This window comes from Lonchura striata, chromosome Z (genome assembly GCF_046129695.1).
Source record: "Lonchura striata isolate bLonStr1 chromosome Z, bLonStr1.mat, whole genome shotgun sequence".
NCBI lineage: Eukaryota > Metazoa > Chordata > Aves > Passeriformes > Estrildidae > Lonchura > Lonchura striata.
Genome location: NC_134642.1, coordinates 70,894,299 through 70,904,859, shown reverse-complemented (window position 1 = coordinate 70,904,859; position 10,561 = coordinate 70,894,299). Strand labels below are relative to the sequence as shown.

The 10,561-nt window shown below is 36.9% G+C and overlaps 1 protein-coding gene across 1 annotated transcript in view; it reads right to left on the bottom strand.

Annotated features, from left to right (window-relative positions):
• Positions 1-741: 741 nt before the first annotated feature.
• CEMIP2 (cell migration inducing hyaluronidase 2) overlaps positions 742-10,561 on the bottom strand; it is a 48,195-nt gene continuing 38,375 nt past the window's right edge. Inside the window, exons 16-24 of the mRNA XM_031507495.2 lie at positions 10,150-10,327; positions 9,446-9,661; positions 8,565-8,776; positions 7,862-8,047; positions 6,552-6,771; positions 5,887-5,985; positions 4,667-4,815; positions 3,859-3,965; positions 742-3,095 (exon numbers count right to left, since the gene is read on the bottom strand). Coding sequence (XP_031363355.2) covers positions 2,899-3,095; positions 3,859-3,965; positions 4,667-4,815; positions 5,887-5,985; positions 6,552-6,771; positions 7,862-8,047; positions 8,565-8,776; positions 9,446-9,661; positions 10,150-10,327 — 1,564 coding nt within the window. The 3' untranslated portion in view covers positions 742-2,898. The remainder of the gene's footprint in view (positions 3,096-3,858; positions 3,966-4,666; positions 4,816-5,886; positions 5,986-6,551; positions 6,772-7,861; positions 8,048-8,564; positions 8,777-9,445; positions 9,662-10,149; positions 10,328-10,561) is intronic.

Below are 10,561 nucleotides of genomic sequence, written 5' to 3'. Positions count from 1 at the left end.
TTACTGCAAGATGTCATCATTTGAGCCAGGAATGGAAATCAGTCTATTTGTATACACAGCCTGAGCATGAAGAAGCAATTACAATGCCTTTTGGAATGGGTGTGGGGACTCACCACGTTTGAGACATGAGAAGTGTCTTGCTCAGCCCTTGGAACAGCTGGTGCACTTGAAGAGAGAGGCTTAAGTACATTAGTGACCTTAACTTCCCAAAATTACAGCATCATCTAGCTGGCAACCACCTCTGGAGAGGGCCCAGGACACTTGCTGTCCCAAAGCAGAGTCAGTTAAAGTGTTCCTATATAGAACAACACTCCACAGGTGCAATGCCAATCAATTCCACTGCTTGACCACCTACTCAATAAAAACCTTCCTTCTGTTTTTGTGGAACTGCCTGCATTTAAATGTGACCTCACAGACTCTTTTTCTCTACCACTGGGCCCCACTGAGAACAGCTGGCTTCATCTTCTTCACTCCCCCACTAGGTAGTTAAGGACATGGATAGGATGCCCCTGAGTCAGTAATAACACTGCTTCTTGCTGAAATGACTGTAGATTCAGCAGCTCAGATAGGCTTTGAGGTATCTGGCTTCCAAGACAGGCCCGTAACTTTGGTCACCATCAGTGTCTCCAGTGTTGTTAGCCTGTCTGTGAATGAAGAGTAGGATATACTCCACGAACTTCACAAGTAAATCAGTATTGAAATAAGATAGTTTGTATTGTTGACACAGCACACATTATAAAATTACTTGATACAAGAACAGAAGACATCCATAATTTTATTGCCTTGTCAGACATAAAAATTTATTTATGCTATTTGTCAAGTGTTTAAATTTACACAAAAGACAAACACTTTAACTTCAGGTCCAATTGCTCATCAGTAAGCCCTACATCAGAATACCCTTGACACTTCCAAGGACAATTTTTACAAGACGCTTAGAACAGCAGAATATCATAAATAATGGCCAACTTCACAAGCCGGAGGATCACTACCTCATCACTACTTCTCTGCTGAGCAGAGAATAGAGGAAGCCTTAAAGCCATTTTAATCCCCAAACACTATCACTACTGCACTCAGAGCATTTACACGACTGCCCTGCATTAATAACACCAAACATTACAGTTAGTCATAAAGATTTATCACAGCTTCCTCTAACAAAATTACTTCTCTTTTAAACATAACAAGAGAACTGCAAAATACACAATCATCCATTTGGCTTGCTTTTACCATAAAAATAGTATCGGTCATCTATTTGTTAACTTCAACTCTTGTGTCTTGCTCCTTACCTCCTCCTTTCTCACTTAGGAAACTACACTAGACCAGGCAGTTTAATTGTAGCACTGAGGTAGCATATTTTAATTGAACAGAGTAATATGTTTGATATTGTGCATCTTCTCCTTTAAAGCACAAAAAAAAATCCCCACAGTTTTTCAACATCTTTGGAGAAGACAGGCATATAGTTCATTTCCAACAGCCACTCTATTTTGAATTCAAAGCACAAATCATCTATGAATGATAGATACATTATACCAACTCAAATGAATGAGAACATGTACAAGAAGAAGGAAATATGTCAGTTTTATCAGAACTAGGGTCACACTTTAGCCCTATGGCACCTATTGTTGCCTATTGTGAAATGCATCTTTACTGTCACTGAAATTTAATTTCAAAGACGAGGATCCTGTAAAAGGGCAGCTGTGCCACTGTTATAAATAATTTTCACACAACTGGCAGAGCCAAATAATTGCAACAATACCAGATTAAATCAACAGACCTAATATAAAGTCAACAGGAATTAACAACATGAGTATACTAAAAGAATAAAAGTTAAGGCAGAAGGTATGACTTAATGAACTGAGAGAACTTTCCATTCACTTAGAAGTTAAAGCTGAGATAGCCTGAAAAATAATTAAAGAAAAATCAACACCAAAAACCAACCAAACAAAAACAACCCAACACACAACAAAACAAACCCCCAAAACAGCAAAAAAAAAACAAAATCAAAACAAAACAAAAAAATCCGCCACTGCAAGAGTAGAAGCTTCATTTCCTAACAAATTGATAGTAACAGTATCTCAGCTTTGCCCTTCTTACTAAAAGCTTTAAAAGACTAAGCTAAAGTCAAGCTGTACTCAAGACTGCAGCCTTAACTTCTAGACTGTTTATTAAAGTAACTCTTACAGACACACCTTTGTATTTAGAGAGAATAATAAACAGTGATCCTAAAGAACAGGAGTAATTTCCTGCTCTGCATGCCACACTTGTACACAAAGCCTTGTAAAACTGCAGAATGGTACACAATCCTCACCCAGGCTCAGGCTGGATCTTTGAATTCCTCCCTCCATCTTTCACACAGGAAAGCAAAAATTTTTACTGCAGTAAAAAATCCCTTGAGTCAGCTGCATGCATAAAGGAAACTGGGTTTTAACATGTTGGAAAGCAGACAGAATGTAACTGAGCTGACAGATAAACTCCCATGGAAACACCTAAAGAGCTGAGGGAAAAATGCTTAAGTTATATTAACCAGTTCAAGCTGTTTATGAAGGCCTTTATGTTAATTTTTCAAGTAACCCAAAATGCACTCCAACACCTGTTACTAAAAACTTAAGGCTTTTATGAATACCCTCTTGCATACAAAAGGAGTATTAAACAGAAGGAATTTGTTTACAGTAAATACAAACATCTGAAAAATCTCTGAAACCTGTTTATACAAATACTAATAAATTCTTCAATATTTTGTACAACTAGAAGGTGCACAGATTGGCATTCAAGCAGTCAATGCTGGCAAACATCTGTCAGACAACAACATGATTTACTTGGATAACAATATAGTTTAAAATGCCATAAATTAAAAATAAGTTAGTTCACATTTTTCCCCCAGATTTATGTACATCTTAGTCTTTAATGAGATCGTGCAGCCTTCTTCAGAAGCTCGAGGTCTTTCTGACGGCTTTTAATTGCTCTGGCACAGCCATACTCTTCCAGTTGCAGAGGGATATACTTTTCTATCTGAACGAGCCCATGCCCAGCAGGACTGGTAAACAGCTTAATCCAGGATGGCTTAATGTTTCCTTTGAAGCCCAGAAAGGCCAAGCTTCCTGTGACAGAAAAAGCTCAGCATTACCAAACCAGCCAAGCTCACTGCAGCATGATACAGGACTGGTTAGGTAGAAAAAGGCATGCCCCCACAAAATTCCTTCCCCCCCCGCCATTATTTAGAACATTTATCCACTCTCACCTTTACATGAGAGTTACCTTTACATTATTACCTTAAAAGGAATAATGATTTGCAATTTCCTCTCTCAATACTTAGTATTAAATACCCTGAAATCTTAATTTGAAAACGCAGCTAATTGGACAGTTATACAACCCATTTTCTCAACCACAACTTGTGGCATCACTCTGAACAGATGAGAGCTATCCCATGTGGCCTATAAACTCATCATCTCTCAAAATAACAATTGCTTCTCATTTCTAGTTTCAAATTATTTTAGAACAGGAAATACTAGGCAGGCACAGGAGATTGCTTAAAGATACATTTGCTGGGTGAAGCACAAAATGCAGGCTCCAGGAAAAAAGCCTGGGACTCTTGTGTGATCCACTGGCACAAAGAACAGCTAGTTAACTTCTCTGCTTGCAAGAAGCTTCACACAATGGGATAAAGGAGTTTTCTGTCCCATCTGCTAAAGGGCTGCCCACCTCCTCTCTCAACAAGAGCTGACACACAGCAGCCACACCAGTGCAAACTGGCAACTACCCTCCACCAGCTGCACCCTTTCACACACCCCATAAGAAACCCACCACACCAACAAATACAAAGACCAAGGTGGTATCAAAGAAATGTGCAACATTTCTACCAACCATTGCTTTGAAGATAAGGTGGTTTTGCTGTCCCCAGGGACATTAAGGCTTCAGCTAAATTATTAGGAATTGCTACATCACCTCTTGTGCTCAGGAGAATTATAGACCTGCAACAGGAACAGCATAACACAGCAGCTATTATAAACACATTTTTTAAAATATTCTGCTACACATCTTTCCAGCTAGCTACCCTCAATGTCCAATTCCTTGTGAGTACTTATGACATGGAAATAGTCAACCCTTCCTGAAAGCAGTACTTAGAATTTCTTGGTTTTAAGATGACTTTTAATTTAACTTCAAAATCATTGGCAAGTGGAATTTAAACACAGTTTAGTATTTTGTATCAAAAAATCAAGTTTGGATATAGATCCAAAATTAGAAAATGAAAATATTTTCTGACACTAACTTTTTATCTTTATTTAGCCATAAAGAATTTTCTCCATATAGGAAGAGAACAGTATGACATCTTTCACATAGTCCTTGCCACTGTCCTTATTAAACAAAAAGTTATTCTTGTTTTAAGCAAAGCAGTGTTATTACATGATGTTTCATTAAACGAAAATATTTTTGAGGAAAAAGGCAACACCAGAAAAATCTGAAATGCTCAAAATCTGCTTAGTTTTCTTCAGTAAGGCTACACTGTCCTGTAAATGGCTCCTCTGTTTCCCTTTTTGCCTGAACTTAGACATATGTTTTGTTCACTTTCAGTGCTCATGTATCATTATTTATTCATATTATTTAAGTCTTTGTCAGAGAGCAGAGCTACAGCTTGCAGGACATACTGGAAATGACTGGTCATTGCACATACCTTTGTGGAATTCCAGATTTTAAATATCCATCTACACGCCTAATGTCTACTCCAGAAAATAATTTGTTTCCCAAAACTGTGCCAGTGCAGGCATCTACTACAACAATAAGTATTCCATTATCCTTGAATGAAAATATGGTGTCATTAACCTGAATGGGAAGAAAAAGTGAGAGAAAAGGAAGTTAATATGACTCCAACAGCAATTCTACTGCTCTCAGTAGAATCAATCTTACTCTAGTTTAGACACAGTAATTTCCTTACAAATACTTGCTTCTCCCTTGCAACTCTTCAGTTTTTCCTTTGAAAGGATGATGCTTAATGTGACTTCTGAAATTGTATGGGAGTCTTAAGCCTTTAGCTTCTATAGGAATATTGCACATTCCAGGTGATTTACTACCTGTCTTAGGAAGCTTAAATTCAGATACTGAATCCCCTGGACTTCTGTACAGAATACAGTTAATTGATCCCTACAGCAGGTTTGCTCCAGCCCAGTTTCTTCCTACTGAGAACTCTTACTGCTTTGGATATGGCATACACATTCCTGGAGAAGTTTGCAGCTGCAAAGGTTAAGCTGCTCATGTGCTATTTGTCTACCTAAACAACTGACAGCTCAGCCAGGCCAACAATGACACTGCAGAATGTAAGGCACGTGTGGACTAAGTGGTATTTCACCATGTGCAAGTCTACTTCAGCATTTGAATGGAAAAGTCAAACTAAACTACTTTTTACACATCACTGGGCTTATCTGGGCCACACCAGAACAAATACAGAAATCTACTGACTCCTTAGCAATTGCCATTTAGAGGACTTCAGCACAGCTTAATGGCTCATGTGACCCATCCCATTAAGTGCTAATCTCCTTGCACAAGGACAATTTCAACAAAATGGATATAACTAACAAATTGTTAGTTTGTGTTCTGTTTATTTCCAAAACAGCCATAAATGCATATCCACAGAGATTTAAACATAAGCTGAACATTTTAAACTCTAACGGCAACATTTTTCTCTTCAGCAAATAGGATTCAAATATTAAATGAAGCTTTGAAGCCCCCTTTTCTAATGTTTAAACATAAGCTTTTTGAGTTTATTTTTTAAACAATTAACCAATCTCTTCATTCCAGTGAAGAAAAAATGAGGTCTGCATTATGTAGAGCTGTACAACTGCTATAATACAAACTGTTATAGTGATATTTAAGAAGAAAAACATAAAGAATACTTACATATATAAATGCTTGCTGACCTTTGCTAGACTCTTTTTCATCAGATGAATTAACCTGCACAAGGAGGTAGTTTCTGTGAGGGTCACTCGTGAATATCATCTGGATATCAAACAAAACACATATTAATGTTTCTTTAAGCAGACATGAAATTATTAATAATTTCATGTCAGCTTAAAACAGACAGCCCATGCTCCAATGTAAATGTATTCACTTGTCAGCAGCCTTATTTATGGTACTAGTAATCCTAATAAATATAATAATACATAGTGTAACCTATTTTATCTCTTAATTTCAGTATTTTTCTCAGCTTGTATAGCTGAGACAATTTCAAGTTCATGCTAATAAGCAAACATCCAAACAGAGAGGTTTGCCATGTAGGTCTCTGCCATGTAGCATAGACAACACTGCAGTGCAAGACATCAATCCACTGATGTCCCTTTTCTGTAGCACTTGGAACAAGAGTTGCACAACAGAAGAAAAAAAACAAAACTGAAATCTTTGTGCTACAGAAAGTACTCCAAATTTTCAATGAGTCCAAGGAGATTTACAAGCTGTAATTTGATAAGTACAGTATTCTGTGCTGAAAGACTGAAATTTGGACTTAATTGAGTAGACAGCATCACCAATTCTACAATTCATGAAAGTTTTTGTTTATTTTATTTTACCTGAGTTGTGCCACATTTTGTACATGGTACAGTAGTTTTTTCTGGCATCTGCTTTATGATGGTTGGTACTTGGTAGTACTTTGGGTAAGCTTTTGCCATGCAATTACTTATCCCTTTTGATGAATCTTTGGTCACAATCTTGATTCTTTCACATCCCTGAGATGAGCAATAACTGTGACCATCCCTATTATATTTGGCTTGAAGAAATAAAAACAGTAATCTACACAAAAAGGGGAAAAATAATCTAAATTAACTAGTGAAATACAGGTATTTATATTCAATCTTAACAGCTATATTTAATGATTTTAAGAAGCAGACAAACTACAATATTCCCTTCTGCACTACTATCCAAAGGTTTCAAGGTATTTACTAGAGTTAGGAAATCCCTAGCAACTTATCTAAAATTCCACGTAGTTAAAAGAGACATCAATATATATGTAGACACTTTGCAAAGAAAAAAAAGTCTTCAGATCAGTGGCTTACATGAAACAAAAATTGAATTGCAGAGCATGAATTTTTTCCTTGCTCATACATCTTTGCAGACATGCAGCAGAAATATTCAGTTTCACCCATCAACACTGAACAATAATAGTTGTGCTACTTCAAATGCCTGGAAAGGCAATTTAGGGTGTAAAGCTCTTACACAAAGGAACATAAATGTCTTTCAAAAACTACATTCATTTGTGTATTTATTACAGACAGGCATAGTATCAGGTAACGGAACAAAATAAATAAGACAAGAAATTATAAATTTAGAATCAATATTTGCAAAACTCACAATTGATGTACATAGGACTTAATTTATTGCAAGTTGACCATATCTAAAACCTCTCAGAAGGATCATGGAGGCCTCTGTGAGAAGTACTTTTGAAAGAGAGACTAGGACTTTTAAGTTCTTTTTAGACAGCTGTAAAGAGATTAGGATTTTCAAAAATATAATTTTTAAATGTTGAATCAGAAAGTTTATTGGAAATTTATAGAATTTTCTGTTTAACAAGAAAACAGATAATTTCCCTGAAGACTAAGAAATTAAATCTTAAAAGGCACTGCTCTGCAGCACACCAGATACTATATTTTCCACAGACATGGGGTAGGAAATATCTTTGGTGACTGTGGTGTTCAAGTATTTCCATGACAACCATGGTAGTTTGGAGATTTAAAGATAGATGAACATTCTTCAAAAGGTTTTGGGGTCTTTCTCAACTGCTTTCCTTTCTGCAGGTGCCTCAACTATTTGCTTTTAACACTTTCAAGCGGAACATTTCTAGGTTAAACAACATCTTCTAGTAGAGACAAATGACAAGAGTTACCCAGTACTGTTGTCAAAGTAGAACTTCTTGTCTGATCGATTCTTTTCAAGCTCCATCATTGAAGATACAGGCATGTAGCGTTCCACCTTGCTTGACAGGGCAGATGACCGCCTTTGAAAAGTTTCCAATACTATAAGAAAATCTGTCTTTGGTTGGTAACAAAGACCTACACGAATCCAGTCATTCCTAAAAGCAAAATAAAATGTATGAGTCCTCATTGGAACAGTTTAGGTGCCAATACAGAGCAAAGAGATCACTACCAGAAAAACAGAAACAGGAACACAAAAAGCTCCTAAACCCTCAACCAGATGATCAAATCTGCACAGCCTTTCATTAAACATTTTAGTAACTCTGATTCTCTTAGGATATATTTGATTATATACTTCAGTGATATTTAATAAGTTCAGCTGCCAACAAAATCAAGTATGTTAAGCTATTCAACTGCAATTCCACTGAATTTCACAATTGGTACATCATATTTTCCAAAGGTTTTTTCTTTAAGACACTGTACTGAACAAGTGTTTAACTTCAGGTGCAGATCTGTTGTTTAATCCCATACTTTTGTATTTGTAACTATGAAATAAAAACCAAACCCAAGCTCTAGCCTTCCAGATGGTTGCAAACTCATGCACAATAATTTTGCAGGACAGAACTTCATTATTGCCTTATGGATCAAAGCCACAAAAAAAGCAAATAAACATACTTGCTGAAGTTAATGAGATACAGATAGGTGACATTTGGAGCTTTTCCATTCCAGTGTATTGTATAGCCCTTTTGGAGCATCACAACTGGCTGGTACTGCTGAAAGGCAGCTGCTCTCTGATTAATACCTCGAAGAACCATGGGATTGGCTGGATACTCATCTCGGACAATAGTCATGGAGAGATTCTGTCCATTCCAGGTTTGAACATAAACCTATATGATATTTAAGAGGGTAAAAATCTGGTCTCTTTGCAAAAGAAAATGAAATAGTGAAGCACGATCAGGACATTATTAACCAAAATGCTGCAATCTGATGTTCTGAGTCATGTAATACACAAATCTCCCCTGAATAAAAGTCCTATTTAAAGAACTATTACAGACTTTTCCTATCTTAGAGGCAAAAAGGCATATGGAGAAAAAAAAAAAAAAATCAGCTATAACACCTGGCCACACAGAGCAGGAACCAGAATGGGAATCACACCTGTAAGACTTGTATTTAGAAGATGGTATTTAACATCTCCAGAAAATAAACTACTACAACTCCTTAAAATCCAGTCTGTGCAAAAAAAAAGCAGACATAACCTGCTTAGAAAAAGACACCTTCAACATAAAAATGTTTCAGCAGACACAGCTACAACATAGAATTCTGGGAAAAATAATTTTATTTTATCTTGCAGCATCTGATACTGTACCCTCAGTCTGCTGAAAGGACACATGATATCTACACAACTGGCCGGTAAGTGTGATATGAATAGAAGTAGTTTTAGAAATCAAAAAATTTTGTAATCCAAAGAGAGGTAATTTTGTATTTCTTACACAACCTAACTCCACAAGTAGTTCATATTATAGATTTGTCCCAAACAGCAAGCCAAAAGTACTAGCCTGTGCATAGCTCCCACTGCAAACCACTCCACTCCATTCTGTGATGTTAATGCATTTGGGGTGTTGAATCAAGTAATTATCCATTCGGCCCACATAGGTATCCCTGTAGTCAGTCACTGAGCCATCTAGATCATGAAATATTGAGTTCTTGTCACCATCCAGATCTCCTTCTTCAAACCACGGACCAGGCTTCCCAAAGAAGGCTTTCAAAGAAACCTGACAACAACAATAAAGGTTTTTGCTCTTCCTGAGGTGAAACACAGACTAACATTTGCACATGTGCAGAAACACAGGAATTTGACAAAGCTGATTAAAAACTTTACAGTAAGGATAGCAGAATCTTGCAAAGTGGACATGCTGGGTTTTACTAACAGGCTCAGGCCAGCTCTTGCCTCTGAATAGTGTTAATATTTGCTGCAGAAAATTTGTTAGTAAGGATATACCAAACCTAACAAAATCTTACAAAATTTTCATTTCAGCTTTACCACAAGCCATGAATCATTTAGTGTAACATATCCTACATCTCTGCTGGTATTGGATTTTTTGGTCAGGAGACAAAGGAGGTCTGTATGACCTCCAGCCAGGAGAAAAACTCTGAAGTAGGTATGCGTAGAGAGGATGACCCACAGCTCTTGTCTGTGTATGTTAAATGCAAGAAAAGAAAACCATTTGCAAGACTTCAGGAAAACTTGTAGTAAACTTACGTTTGGACCAAACTTCACAAAAGAAATGTTATTTTTTGGAGTCATCTGCCATGGATTTTTCATCAAGAATCCAACTGCACTGGTAAATCTGTCTGGAGTTGGTACAAAGTTTTTAAATGTGCACTTGGTAAGGTGAATAGGTCCATCATAAATCTGAAAGCCTCTGATTGGAAATGTCCTGTTGATGCAAGCAAATATTTATACCATCCTGTAACAAAATTCATGGCACGCTTGAATCTGTGTCAAATGCATCTCCTCTCAGAAACCAGTAAAGCAGCAATTACAGAATGACTTGCAAGATAGAATTTAGCAAAGAAAATAAGGTTTCTCCCCTTTTCTAATGAGTCAAAAAATCCCCTACTCTTAAATTTTCCTGTTAGTGGAGCTATCACTCTCCATGTGCACATGTGCC